This window comes from Podarcis raffonei, chromosome 14, assembly GCF_027172205.1.
Source record: "Podarcis raffonei isolate rPodRaf1 chromosome 14, rPodRaf1.pri, whole genome shotgun sequence".
Classification (NCBI taxonomy): Eukaryota; Metazoa; Chordata; class Lepidosauria; order Squamata; family Lacertidae; genus Podarcis; species Podarcis raffonei.
Genome location: NC_070615.1, coordinates 16,256,808 through 16,272,448, shown reverse-complemented (window position 1 = coordinate 16,272,448; position 15,641 = coordinate 16,256,808). Strand labels below are relative to the sequence as shown.

Genomic DNA, 15,641 nt, shown 5'->3' with positions numbered 1-15,641 from the left:
AGGGACCCCTGACCATTAGGTCCAGTCAGGGCCGACTCTGGGGTTGCAGCACTCATCTCGCTTTATTGGCTGAGGGAGCCAGCGTACAGCTTCCGGGTCATGTGGCCAGCATGACTAAGCAGCTTCTGGCGAACCAGAGCAGTGCACGGACACGCCGTTTACTTTCCCACCGGAGTGGTACCTATTTATCTACTTGCATTTTGACGTGCTTTCGAACTGCTAGGTTGGCAGGAGCAGGGACTGAGCAACGGGAGCTCACCCCGTCATGGGGATTCGAACCGCCGACCACTGCTTATCACTAGGCAGATGCAGCCATTGATTTGTTTCTTGGAAAGTGTAAATGATTCGAGATCACAAAACCCACAAGGGTGTATGTTTCAGAAATGACTGATGTCGTTGGAGAATTTCCATTACCTTAACGCCCTGAGTTTCTGCCTCATGGGCCAGGGTCTGCAACGGATGTTGGCCATGATCTCCTTCTGAAACTGTATATTCTGGAAGATCTGTTCTGGGTCACTGCTGTCAACCTTCTCATCCCCATTATCTTCATCTGAGTTGCTAGGTACGGCCGATATCCCATGGTACATGTGCACACACACACAGCGCAAGGTGAGTTATCATCACAGTGATTTTTCAGCCAAAAGCAAAAGGTTGCATCAGTAAAACATACAGGTTGCATCAGTGCAGATAATCTAGAAACCCCCATCATACAAACAGATGGTTGGATATTTCAATCCTTGTGACTCTGTTACTTAATTTAGTCCACATTTTCTGAATGCTTTTGTGCTTTAAACAGCAGACTGACAAACGCAGCCCCCAACACCACATTTCAACACATCTCTAATCAGACATCGCTCAGTTTACTCAGCTTACTCCCAAGTAGGGAAATCTAGCCCAGGGAGGAAATTCAGCTCAGTTCACATTTAAAGACAAATCTATCACATTTACTCATTCAAAACAATAAGAAAATTAAATGAACCAGCCATATTTTATTCAGTTACCTGGATTTTTTTTTGATGCAGTTTTCCAACCAGTGTTGACAAAAATGCCATACATTAGGAGAATGTGTGCACAACGATGGACATATGAGTGAAAAAAACTTACAAAATTGTAGCAGAATTATATTGCTTGCAAAAATGTGCACATTAGTCAAAACTGTATTAAAAATGTGCCTACTGGGAGAAACCTGCAACAAAACGATACAAAAATTTCCTGGGGAGATTTATTTTCCTTAAGAAAATCCCAAATTGCTGCAGAAATGTGGAGAACTGAATTTAAGATTGTTAAAGTAAGAAACCGAGAGAACTGAAATTGTCCCAGATAAGCCGGGCTACCTGTCTTTCTGACTTCAAGGCTTGACCAAGGCACTTTATTTGTAGACCAGGGTGGTTAACTTTTTATACCAAGCGGGCCACAAGAGTATTTTGACATGGAACCCATGGTCAAGTTCACTGTATGTATGGTGTTAAAGGAAAATATTATGAAAATGATGTATAGATGGTACTTAACCCCTGTAAAACTAGCAAAGATATATCATAATAGAGATAATCTATGTTGGAAATGTAAAGAAAAGGAGGGTACCTTTTATCATATTTGGTGGACCTGCCCCAAGGTGAAAGACTGCTGGGAGAAGATTTATAATGAATTGAAAAAAAATGTTGAAATATACATTTATTAAGAAACCAGAGGCCTTTCTTCTTGAATAATAGGTTTGGAATTGCCCAAAAAAGATGTTAGATTGTTTTTGTATGCCACAACTGCAGCTAGAATTTTGTTAGCTAAGAATTGGAAATCACCAGAAGTCCCAACAGTGGAGGGATGGCAGATGAAGATAATGGACTTTTCAGAGCTACCCAACCTGACTGGAAGAGTCCGCGACCAGAAGGAGGAGGAGTACCAGAAGGAATGGATGAAATTCAAAGACTATTTAGTTAAATATGCTAAGATAACTTAATTGGGAAAACTTGCAAATACCAGATAGGCTTAGGATTTAAATATGTGACGTTAGAGAATAATACGTTTAAAGTCAAAATGAAAAGAAAGAATGATGTTAAGTGATTAAGTTAATTTTATGAGAAAATTGGTTTTGGAAAACTATTACAATGATATACACTGAAATTCAGCCAGGGAGATTTGAGGAAGTCACTTAACAATGTTACCAAGATTGGATCAAGTAAAGTTAAGATGTATGTTTGTTTGTTCAAAAATTTTGGAAAATCAATTAAAAAAAATGGGGGGAAAAAGACATGGAACCCACAGGCTGTACTTGTCATGTTGGAAGGGAGGCCAAAATTTGAGTGCCCCCTGCCCTCATACTGCCTTCCTAAAGCCGGATAAGTGATGTGGCAGGCTTTGGGAAGGAGGCACAAAGCTCTCCCAGGGTCCTAGAGCCCTTCTACCTTCTTCCCAAAGCTGGGAAAGGGCTCTCTAGGCTCTGGGAAGAAGGATGGGGGACTCTAGGTGTTAAGTTGTGGGTGAACATATCAGACGACACAGCGATTCTTCAAACAGCTCTTGTTTATTCACAGGCCAGAACAGAACTGAACTGAAGGGTTCAGCCAACCTGCTTATATAGAGCTCAACTACAAAGCAACAATAACAACTTTCTGTAACTATCCAATCACTGAACGTCACTTTCGATCCCTTATTTGCATAACTATCTACAGTATCCCCCTGCTGGCCCAGGGTGAGAACTTCAGTACATAACACTAGGAAGCTGCCAGAGCCCTCATGCTTCCTTCCTCAAGCCCAGCAACTCTCTTACCTGGCTTTGGGAAGGCAGCACAAGGGGTTTTTCGGGGGGGGGGGAGTTCAAATGTTGCCGAGGGCTGGAAAAAAGGCCTCGAGAACTACCTGCATTTTGGACCACCCTGTTGTAAACACATGGCTCCGTAGGACTGAAGTGGCATGTCTGCGTTTTCCATTACAAGCGCTCGCTGCACATTTAATTGCAGCTCCGCATCGTCTTCCGTCTGAGCCGCACTGATAACACAGTGCTCCTTTCTAGAAATGTGTGTATGTGTAAATAATAAAAGAATAAATGGCTCAAGGCCATCAGTTCCCCAGGACTGTGAATAAAGGGTTCTGCAACCAGATCCTCTGCATATTTAGCCAGATATAGGTCCCCCAACTGGATTTGCTCCGAAGTTAATATGCATATGACGACAACAGCAACCCTAGTTTTAAAAAAGCAATATTATTCCTCTGCCACTGAGGTTGCCATCCTATATGTTTATCTATTTAAGAGCATTTGTACCCCACTCTTTATCCAAAAAGATTCCCAGAGGGGCAAACATACAATCAAGAGAGTCCCTATCCACAGGCTTGCCATCTAAAAAAATCCACAACACACAAGGGAAAAGGGAGGAGGAAAACAATCCTATATATGCTTACTTGGGAGTAAGCCTCACTGAGCTTTATTTGGGTTCCCCTTACATTAGAGTTGATACACACAGGACTACACTCTGAGGGAAGGAGGCAGCATGTGCCTGAATTTTTTTTTAACCAAGACTCATGGCTAACAATTTCCTGTTGCACATAAGAGGGGCAGTGTGGTGCAGTGGTCAGAGGGTTGGGTTGGGACCTGGGAAACCAGGGTTCAAATCCCCACTCAGACGTGAAGCTTGAGCCAGAGTCATTATCTCTCATCCTAACCTACCTTACAGGCTTGTTGCGATGGTGAAATGGGAAGAAGGAGACCTATGTAAGTTGCCTTGAGCTCATCGGAGAAAAGGTGGGGTACGCATATAACAATACTACTAGTAGTCGTAATAGTAGTAGTAGTAGTAATAATAATAATAATAATAATAATAATAATAATAATAATAATATACATTTACTGAATTCAGACAGCATCTAGAGGCATAAACTTCATGGACAGTATTCCTCTTTGTAATGGTGGTTGTGAAGATGTGTGTGTGAAGGAGATGCAGAAGACCACACTTTCCTACATTCATAAAACGAGTCTCCGAACAAATAAACAACCAAAGAGATTTAACCGCTTGCCACCCTGCCAAAATCAATCAATCAAAGCTGGGATCTTTCAGAAATAGAAATACGCTGCGTTGGAATTCAACACTGGAAGTGCAGAGAAACAGCATCTGAAAATTTTGAAATGCAGGTTCCTGCACGCATCATTTCAGGGCATTACAAAAGGCCAGTTGTAAAAGCAGTGCTTGGGTTAGATTGTTAATTTGGACTGCGCGGGTGCTATACCCAGAATAGTGTTCTGAGTGTGTTCATTTTTAAACCGTGTGTCAGACTCCTTGGGTGTCTGAGTGACAGAAGGAGGGACATCTATGATTTTCTATTAATAAGAACAAGGAAGTAGATGTGGGGTGTGTGTGTGTGTGTGTGTGTGTGTGAGAGAGAGAGAGAGAGAGAGAGAGAGAGAGAGAGAGAATGAGAAAATCCCCAAAGGGACTATGCTCTTGTACTTGGAACAGCTGAATAAAAGGGGGCATTTTTTTGGCTAGTGAAGCCTGTCAGGCAAGGATAAGAGAATCAGCACCTAATTAAATTCCCTCTCTTAGGGCTTCTCCAGACTGTCACTATTTTGCGGCACATACCAGAAATTTAGCTTTGTGCAACTGAAGTGGGTTGAAGTGTGCTGTCACCCAGGTGCAGCAAAGTCCCTTAAAAAAAGTATGAATCTGACTTTTTGCAGTTTGGAAAGTGACAAGGAAAAGCACTGAAAAGGGTGGGATGAATGAATAACATGAAGATGTATAAACACCCTGTAAGCAAATCAGGATGAATGCAGGACAAATTCACCCTATAAACAAGAGTGCTTAATAAGGACTGAATAGAATCTAACCTCAGCAGCAGCTTTGTGGAAGCAACCCTGAACAGGAGCAGTCTCTCTTTGTACCTGGTTCCCCATAGCCTTTCTAGTCTATCCTATCCTATCCAAAGGCAATCTCTCACCTGTGGGGTGGCTCCTGGTAGGTGTAGATGCTGGCATGGCGCTTCACCGTTTTCGACCTCTTGCAGGACTTTGCTGAAGAAGCACCTCCAGATGACATCTCAGGAGTTTCTGGGTGCTTCAAAACTCAGGGTTTTGAAAGGCAGCAGCAACAATCAGATCTCGAGAACATGGGGGGAAAGCATTGGGTACCACCACGTATCTCAAAGCAGAAGGAGAAGCTGACGGATCTTGAAGTGGACTCCCTTATTTCCCCTCTTGGTGGCATCTGGCACTCCTGAGTCTGGGAAAGACCAGAAAGCTGGAAACACAGACATAATCTTAAAGGTACAGTGCACCAAAGCCTGTAGCACAGTAGCAGCGATGCTTGATCTCCTCCTTCACGTCCAAGGGAGCAGCTGTGGTGCTCTTGGTCTGTTGCAGCAAAGGAAAAAGACGACACGTCTCGTAGCACACATTCATCAAGGCATCGCTTTCCCACGGAAAAGCCTACTGCATTAGGCACACAAAAATCATCATCAAACGATGCAGCCTGCTCTGGACGCTAGAAATAAATAAAACCCTGAGTCAAGAATGATTGTGGCCGCCATTTTAAAAGGGTAATTTTGCAGCGTTTGCATTTCAAGTGTGTAACACCGGAGCTTCCTAAAGCTGTGCCCTGGGGGAACCTCATGTCTGGGCAGGTGAGGAGCCTATTGGAGGTGGGCTCTGTATACACCCCCTGGAGCACCCACCCATACCCCAGCTGCCCAGTCCACCAGGGGGCAAAACACTTGCCCTGCCCTGGGCACCGGCAACCCACGCTACACCACTGTTCCACAGTATGCCACATTCCACAAACACACACACAACCCTCTTTCCATCCAGCGAAGGCATTATCACAGCTCAGAGACACATTTCAGCCAGGCAAAAGCACTTGAGAGTTCAGGGCAGGACCAGTAAGGCGTCCTGGGGAGAGTCCTGAGGGCCAGATAAACATGCCTGGAGGGCCACATTCATTTCTTATTGAGTCCTCTGGTTGAGATTTTGCAAGGATGTGAGGCTTCAGCTGCCTATATTAGGCACCCATGGCCTCTGCACACTTTATACGTCTCCTCTCTCAAGACGGAACATTAAGTTCTCTCCACTAGATTTGTAGCTGAGGGCAGCTGGCTTTTCTTCACACTCCCAGCTAATCTACTGTGTCATTGTTAGCTGAAAAAATGTCCCTTTTAAATGGCCATAGTTAAACCCTGTATGCATTCAGGCAACCAAAATGCAATGGCTGAAGTATTCTTCTCTTACCCAACCCGTTTTGTCGCTCTTTGGTAGCCATACTAGGTTTTTAAGTGATATTCTCTCTCATGATTAAGAAACATCAAATGCTTTTAAAAGTGTTGTTTTGAAACCAGTGCAGCTTTGGAAAGTTCATTCCACCATCTTGATTCAAAATGGCATTCAAATGCATCCAAACAAATGAGAACTTACTCCTTGATCCCAGGAAACCATTGTGCAAAAATATATGGTGCCCAAACCTATAACAAACAAGTTTCATGAACACTTTCTCACACGCACATTCCTGTGCTGGACATGTTTTGTCCTTATTGTTAGAAAAAGTGCACTATAATGATAATAAATTAAGTAAGACAATTTCCTCATTAATTTTTCTTTCTCTCTCTGTCACCTCCCCTGAGTCACAATCCTACAAAATTGCCTGGCTGGCATAATTGCCAATCAGGCCACAGATTAAATTCAAGCACAAATAAGCAGCCAAACGTCACAGATATATCAACTCCAAAATACCCTCCTCCAATCTCTCAGCTGCAATGCTTATCTCGAGTTCCCAGATGGAATGGTTTAAGATAACTGTGTGGAACATCACAGAAGCCCATGAAATTCTGTTTTGCTCATAAACTGGAGTCAAGCTGCCGGATCGCCCCTTTTCATGCTGGTGCTAGATAAACCTCTCATCTAATGATTTAACGACAATAAAATGGAGCAGTTAGATTGGCTGATTGACTGGTCTAGTCTCAAGCATCAGTTAATAGTCTTGAGCACCTACTTAGGGATGGGTGAATCGGACTATTTTTGACCCATGCCAATTTAACATGTTATCACTCATAATTCCATCCCATTCCCTGTCCGCATTAGTCTGAAAATTAAATGCATATTTAAATTTGAGTATTTTGACACACAATCATATTTAAATGCAGCTTTCATCTAAAAAATAATCTTTAAATTAATTAATGGGGAACCAATTATTTTATTATAACCAACAGAAATGTCTAGAACAGGGGTGAGGGACCTGTGGCCCTCCAGATGTTATTGGACTCCATCAGCCCCAGTCAGAATGGCCAATGGTCAGGGGTGATGGGAGGTACAGTCCTGTGACAGCACCCCATTCTTTAGTCTAGAACAGGGTTTCCCAGGGTCTCCAGCTGTTTTTTGGAATACAATTCCCATCATCCCTGACCACTGGTCCAACTAGCAAGGGATGATGGGAGTTGTAGTCCAACAACAGCTGGAGACCCACGTTTGAGAAACACTGGTTGAGGACCTTGTCACCAAGCCCAAGTTCCTGTGTGTGGATTTAAGAGTATGTGAACAGCATCAGAAATGGATAAAATGGAACAAGAACAGCAAACGTTGAATTCAGAAGCTTTTACTTAAAAGGAATACCTTTCTGCAATAAATAATAATTTCCTTAAACTGTTCCCTTGAAGCATCCTGCGATGCTCACAGCCATAACAGCTTAAGTGGGTACCATTTTCCAGGACTACTTAGACATGATATAGTTCCCTGCAGAGACAACATACCCAGCAGCTACATTAGCAGGGTCCCTTGGAGCTGCCCAAGTCTACCGGACCAGATTCCAAGCTCCCAGCCTACTTCAGATTCTGAACTAATTTTGCTGGCTGCCCCTATGAGACTAAAGATCTCAGACGAGCATCAGATAATATACAACCTTCCATGTGCGACTCCAGTCAGACTGTCTTTCTCAGGCCCCTTTGAACGTAGGCTGGATGTCACAAATATATTCAGCCCACCAGGGACTTTTCTGAAAGCGTCTTAATTGGATTATTTGGCATTGAACCTGAATCGCTGGAAACCAGGAACAGGATGCAGCTGAAATGCAGAAGGTAGAAATTTGGAAGCAATTGGCAGAGATACAGGAAAGGGGGTGGCTGACACAAGTGGTCCAGAAGATTCCCTGCCAGTATGATGAGTGGGCGATGGAAGAAGCAGGGTTGGGAGAAGGGAGCAGTGATCTGGGAGAACCTGTAACAGCCAGGAGACAAGAGGTGGAGGCAGGAGAAGCTGCTGGCTTGGAGAGTGAAGCACAGGTGCAGGAGCAGAGAGAGAGAGGTCTGGCTGGTGGAGAGTCAAGGGCTTCTACACCTTCTCCTCCTATTCCACTGTCTTCCAGAACCAGAAGAGGATTGCAGTGAGAGGAAGAGAAACAGGTTACACACAAGCAGGGCTGTCTTAAGCACATGCAGCACCGGGATGCAAAGATCCACTCGGTGGGTGCTCCCCCCAGGTTGCCCAGGCCCAGGCATGCAGGAGGTTGGAGCTGGCTGGCCGCCTCAGCTGGCTCGGTCGCCCCTGAACTTGTGGCACAGAGCAGCCCACAGCAGAAGAGCCTGTCACGGCGCTCCGACTGATGGGCGGGCTCTTCCCTAGACTCAACTCTCGGGCCCCGGACTCTCGGCCTGGCAGCCCTGAGAACCCAGCTCCCAGGTGCCCCACACCCCTAGCACCTATGGGTAAGATGGCCCTGCACACAGGCGTAGTCTTTGCCTGCTTGCGCACACCTCAAATAAAGGAGATACATAAGCTAAAGTTCGGGCTGGGGCCTCTCTGTTGCAGCAATTGCCTCATTGAGTGCACACCTAGGGGCAGCTGAGAGACACAGGACTGAGGGTCATGCTTTCCCCTAATGTGTAAGTCTACTTTTGACAATAATGATTTAATTCCTCGCTCTGGGCATTCCTATTATTTTTTAAATGAAATTTCTACCCCACCTTTCCTCCCAGTCTCATTTTGCTGCATTCACTGGGGGATATCCAACATTGGTCATAATAATTAGTTCATAAACTGCTGAATTCAGTGGGTCTAGGTAAAAAAGGTAAAGGACCCCTGGACGGTTACATCCAGTCAAAGGCAACTATGGGGTTGTGGCGCTCATTTTGCTTTTCAGGCCAAGGGAGCCGCCGTTTGCCCACAGACAGCTTTCCGGGTCGTGGCCAGCATGACCACACCGCTTCTGGCACAACGGGACACCGTGACGGAAACCAGAGTGCACGGAAACGCTGTTTACCGCCACAGAGGTACCTATTTATCTGCTTGCACTGGTGTGCTTTCAAACTGCTAGGTTGGCAGGAGCTGGGACAGAGCAACAGGAGCTCACTCCATCATGGGGATTCAAACTGCCAACTTTCTGATCGGCAAGCCCAAGAGGGACAGTGGTTTAGACCACAACGCCACCCACATCTCTTCTTATCACATAGAAGCAACCCAGGCATCAAAGAGAAAGCAACGATGTGTATTTTGCTGGAACACAGCACCACCTGAGTCTCACACCTAGGAGTAGCTAAGAGATGCAGGACTGATGGGCATGCGTTCCCCTAATATGCAAGTCTACTTTTGACAATAACGAGTGAATTTCTTGATCTGGACATTCCTTGCCTGACAGTGCTGTGACACTCATTCTTTTATTAATCAAATTTCTATCCTGCCTTTCTCCTCAGTCTCATTTTGCTGCATTCACTGGGGGATAGCCAACATTGGCCATAATAATTAGTTCATAAACTCTTGAATTCAGTGGGTCTTTTCTTGGTAGGACTCATGTTGAATACCATTCATTCTCTCTTCTCTTTTTTTACTGCCACCTGTGGTGGTTAGCGAGGCCACGGGTCCAACTTTACAGAGGACAACCCTCTGTTTGAAGGGTGGTTTGGTAAAAGTGTGTGGTTTAGACATCAAGAACCAGAAGAGTGACTGCAGAGGCCTTGAAGTTCCCCATCAGCAGTTAGCAGTACTTGAGCCACAGACAAAGCAGGCCCATAGGCACCCTGGTCACAATCTTTCCCAATATAGAGAGATGGATTGTGCTTCTGTTGAAAGCAGGTGGAGGGAACCTTTGGGCTGCCCAGACATGGTTGAACTACAACTCCCGCCAGTGCCAGCAAGCATAGCCAATGGCCAGGTGTGAGGGGAGTTATAGTTCAGCCAAATATCTGTGCGATATCGAGCAAGCTAGTGATTAAGCCTCTGGTAATAAACATTACAAAATGAATACTATTGATCCATTTTCCTCCCAAGATAAAACACCGAGATACATAAAAAGCGGTGACAGGCAATCGCTGGCGTTTTCGGAAGCAATGAAATACAGTAATATCTCCAGGACATAAAATTGCTCTGTGACTCGGGCACATTTTGTGTTGGACGACCTTGAAATTTCCTGAGTCATGACCACTTTCCACCTTCAGTTTCTAATGCCTGCCCTAAATCTCACACACTGTCATGCTGCTCCATGCTTCATGCACTTTGTATTTCCCGGCCATGGAAGGATCTCCACATAAATTATAAAGGAAATGGAGCAGAGATGTAATCACAGCGCCCAGTGCTGCCATGGCAGAGAGAACGCGCCAGACAAAAGGGAGCAAGCAAAGGGGCAGGGTTTAAATCAATGTCACTCCACTTGGTACAACAGATGGGACGCGGGTGGCGCTGTGGGTTAAACTACAGAGCCTAGGACTTGCCGATCAAAAGGTTGGCGGTTCGAATCTCCACGACAGGGTGAGCTCCTGTTGCTTGGTCCCTGCTCCTGCCAACCTAGCAGTTTGAAAGCACGTCAAAGTGCAAGTAGATAAATAGGTATCACTCCGGCAGGAAGGTAAACGGCGTTTCTGTGTGCTGCTCTGGTTTTGCCAGAAGCGGCTTAGTCATGCTGGCCACATGACCCGGAAGCTGTATGCCGGCTCCCTCTGCCAATGAAGCGAGATGAGCGCCGCAACCCCAGAGTTGGTCACGACTGGACCTAATGGTCAGGGGTCCCTTTACCTTTACTTTACTTGGTGCAACAGATACAAATGGTGAAACCTGCCCCGCTGCTTCCAAAGCAGTCCTAGATTATATCATCAGACAATCATGTGACCTCAATACTTGGAAGGCAAAGGCTGTTTCTGACCATCAGGGGAAACGAAATCCTGATGGGAGACCTCAAATTTATGCTGCTTTTGTTTTTCCCTTTGAAAAACAAATTTTAATTGACATAAGGTGGTATCCTCCAACCTGCTGGGCTGCCCTTAAAACACTGCAGAGGTGGGTGGGTGGTTGCCCATATCTTCCTCCAGTTCTGCTTCACAAGTGGATCCCAATGCAGGATCACAGGCTCATGGGGTATAACAGATGCTTGAGCATGCCATAGTCAGCAGACACAGGTGCCAGGGTCATAGTTAGGGACACGGGTGGTGCTGTGGTCTAAACCACTGAGACTCCTGGGCTTGCTGATTGGAAGGTTGGTGGTTTGAATCCCCATGATGGAATGAGCTCTCATTGTTTGGTCCCAGCTCCTGCCAACCTAGCAGTTTGAAAGCACGCCAGTGCAAGTAGATAAGTAGGTACCACTGTGGCAGGAAGGTAAATCATCATCATCATCATCATTTTTAATTTGTATACCGTCTTTCTATCTTACAATACTCAAAGCGGTTTACAAGCTGAAGAAACAAAAAAATGTCCATCTTATAACAATCTAATGCAATACAAAAATGTGATAATAAAACCTAACTTTAAAATAAGCAGCCTACATCAAAAAGTAACATTCAACAATCATTAGAATAGTATAAAATAATATCAGCATATAAAAGTTAAACAGAAATTCACCCTTAACAGTTACGATAAATAATTTCTAAACTATAATCAATAAAATGACGGCAAGCCACAGTACATAAAATAATACAATGGAAATTGTACTTCCTCCAGGCACAGCTCCCTTATGAGGAGTCCCAGGGCTGGGGGAGTGGGGCAAGGCAGGTGAAAGAAGGCCTTGCCTGAAGAAGTCTCTCCCCTCACAGTACTCCATGCGCTCTGGTTTCCATCACTGTGTTCTGTTGCACCAGAAGCGGTTTAGTCCTGCTGACCACATGACCCAGAAAGCTGTCTGTGGATAAACACCGGTTTCCTCGGCCTGAAAGTGAGATGAAAGTCACTACCCTATAGTCACCTTTGACTGGACTTAACTGCCCAGGGGTCCTTTACCTTTACCTTTGCCTTAGTCAGCAGAGGTCAGCCAGGCCAGGCACTGGTTTCTTTTCAGATTGTGCAAATCTTTTGATTTTGCTCAGATATCAAGCCAAAGTCTGCCAGTATCAAATATTCAGCACCTCTACCACTTTGTCTGGAGAGCAGCTTTGGGGCTGGGAGGCCGAGAGGCTAATCTGATTTCCAGCATAATCAGATTTGGTATCTGTAACATGATCTAATGTGAAGCCACCATATCAATAAGACAAACAGCATTCACCTCTCAGAAAAAGCAGCAGGCCCGGCGGAACAGACACAACAGCTGGTATCCAGGAAACCTCGAAGATACGCCGCGGCTGCTGCATTTCCAAAGGGGACTGAAATTGACATCATGTTATTACAGAACAGCAGATCTGGAAATCTGCCCTGTCTATGCCATCCCTGGGGAGCTGCGCCACTGGCATGGGAAGATGCCATATCATCTACTTGTGCATTTCGCTGCATTTCAAGAATCAGTGTTGCAGTGCAGGCCGGGGAGGGAAACAGATCAGGTTCACCTTTAAAGGTGAATAGACCTAATTTGCAAGGACACGGGTGGCGCTGTGGGTTAAACCACAGAGCCTAGGACTTGCCAATCAGAAGGTCAGCAGTTTGAATCCCTGTGACGGGGTGAGCTCCCGTTGCTCGGTCCCAACTCCTGCCAACCTAGCAGTTTGAAAGCACGTCAAAGTGCAAGTAGATAAATAGTTACCGCTCCGGCGGGAAGGTAAACAGCGTTTCCGTGCGCTGCTCTGGTTCGCCAGAAATGGCTTAGTCATGCTGGCCACATGACCCAGAAGCTGTACACAGGCTCCCTCAGCCAATAAAGCGAGATGAGCGCTGCAACCCCAGAGTCGGTCACGACCGGACCTAATGGTCAAGGGTCCCTTTACCTTTAGACCTAATTTGCACTTTCAGAATGTGAACCGAAATGTGGGGCTATGCATGGCCCCCCACTGATTTCCCCTATTGCCCTGATCCAGGAGTCCCTAATCAGAGTGATGTTGCCTTGGGTCAACCCATGGACCACCTGCCTCACCCCAGATCCATCCCCAACGTGATTTGAGGGTCAGGCTTTAACATATGGTTGGGAGGGGGAGGAGTAGGAGGAGACACTGTATCTCCTCCTCTCCACCCAGCTGACCAAGAGCAGCCAGGATTTGATCCTGGAGGGTGCTGCTCATTTGCTCGTGAAAGAACAGCAACCTGCACCATGAAGCTGGTAAGCTTGGACTACTGCAATGCTCTCTACTTGGGGCTACCTTTGAAGGTGACCTGGAAACTACAACTAATCCAGAATGCAGCAGCTAGACTAGTGACTGGGAGTGGCCGCTGAGAACATATAACACCAGTACTGAAAGACCTACATTGGCTATTTCTGGGCACAATTTAAAGTGTTGGTGCTGACCTTTAAAGTCTTCAATGGCCTTGGCCCAGTACACCTGAAGGAGCGTCTCCACCCCCATCGTTCTACCCGGACACTGAGGTCCAGCTCTGAGGGCCTTTTGGCGGTTCCCTCCCTGCGAAAAGTGAGGTTACAGGGAACCAGACAGAGGGCCTTCTCGGTAGTGGCGCTCACCCTGTGGAATGCCCTCCCACCAGATGTCAAGGAAATAAACAACTATCTGACTTTTAGAAGACATCTGAAGGCAGTCCTGTTTTAATATTTGATGAGGTGTTGCATTTTAATATTTTGCTGAAAGTCGCCCAGAGTGGCTGGGGAAACCCAGCCAGATGGGTGGGGTATAAATTATTATTATTATTATTAGCAACAGGATTCGATACTGCATAGTGCTGCTTCAGGGCCTGGGAAGAAGGAGAGGTCTGGTAGGGGTCACCCTACATTCTCTTGTGAAGATGCAGTTGTGGTGCAGTTTGATGTTGTGCCTCCTGACAGCCCCAGGTCAATCTGGGACCACCCAACCTGACCTAAAGTGAACTGGGGCCTTCCCAACCCAGCCCAACCCAGCTGATGTCGTCCCAATATGCCCAATTTGGCTCAGGCCTGAACCGAATCTGGTGCACAGCTCTACCCAAACACACCTATGGTTTGAAATTCGCATTCCTCTGAATATTGCGACACAGCTATATCCTAGCAAAGTAAAGTGTACAAAAATGCATTGTAATGCAGGAAATTGGTTTGCAAAAATGTTCACGGGGCAAAATTGCATACCATAATATGTATATTGTGAGAAATGTGTATCAAAATGCTAATGAATTTTCATGAGCAGAGTACTTTTTAAAAAATAAATGAACGGCACATTATTGTGGAAATGTGGAGAAATTGAACTTAAAGAGTGGAAAAAATGGGAAACTGAAATTGAGAGATTTTGCCCATCTCTAGGTTTGGGACTCAAAATTGTGGACATAGCAAGTACATCACAAACGTAGCATCAAATCAAAGTTTGCTGCAGGAAAAGAAGCAAAAACTCCCATGGCATCTTAAAGGTGATCTATTTTAAAGATCCTGCTGTGGGAGTTAACAGAGAACAAGGAATTCCTGCAAATTGCATGAATTACCTAGGAAGCTGCCTTAGACCAAGATCAGATTGTTTACCAAAGGTTCTGGAATGGGGACCAATGTCCCTGCTAGGATTGACTGAATATGTAATTTTCTCCTATCCTGATGCAGTCCAAAATGCCTGGAGAACGCCAGGCTGCCAAAGGCTGAATGAGGTTACCATTTTTATTTTTCAAGTTAATAACCAAGACATTTCAGGACATTCCAGCTTTATAGGTACCACTCACCAGATGGCAGCAGAGACTGCAAGATAGCATAATGGGTCAAACTGTTAACCTTATCACTAGACATGAAAGAATTTCATACTTTAAAAAAATTGTTTTAAAATCATGGGAACCCCCCCCCCAATGCTTCCTCCTTTGTTCATATTGAGGCTAAGCTACACCCTGCACAGCAGATCTGTGACTAGATCCCCCAGTGATATAAATAATAATAATAATAATAATAATAATAATAATAATAATAATAATAATAATTTTTTTATTTATACCCCACTCATCTGGCTGGGTCTCCCCAGCCACACTGGGCGGCTCCCAACAGAACATAAAAATCATGATAAAACATCAAATATTATTACTTTTACATTAAAGCAGCCGCATGTGACAAGCCACCCTTGCTGAAATTCCTCTTCTGTGCAACTATTAACTAGAGAGCAGGGGCCCCACCCTCCAACCATTCCTGGGGAAGTGGGTTTTTTTGTTTGGAGTCAAGAAAACCAGACTAGTCATTTTAATGTTTATTTCTTTAGAGCACTTGTACGCTGCTCTACAGCCCAAAGTGCTCCTTAGGTGGTTAACAATCAAACAAGACAGTCCCTGTCTGCAGTTCTTACAATCTAAAAGTCATGGCACGAAAGGAAAAGGGAACAGGGAGGGAGGAGGGAAAAAATGAAATAACAATACAGGCGCCGGTTCTTAAAGTTAAAGAATAATG

General features: G+C 45.1%; 1 protein-coding gene across 1 annotated transcript in view; it reads right to left on the bottom strand.

Annotated features, from left to right (window-relative positions):
• The window catches only part of TMC3 (transmembrane channel like 3), a 31,581-nt gene extending 23,185 nt beyond the window's left edge, over positions 1-8,396 (bottom strand). The window contains exons 1-3 of the mRNA XM_053364371.1: positions 7,583-8,396; positions 4,927-5,468; positions 415-558 (exon numbers count right to left, since the gene is read on the bottom strand). Of these exons, the coding sequence (XP_053220346.1) occupies positions 415-558; positions 4,927-5,024 (242 nt within the window). The 5' untranslated portion in view covers positions 5,025-5,468; positions 7,583-8,396. The remainder of the gene's footprint in view (positions 1-414; positions 559-4,926; positions 5,469-7,582) is intronic.
• Positions 8,397-15,641: the final 7,245 nt, after the last annotated feature.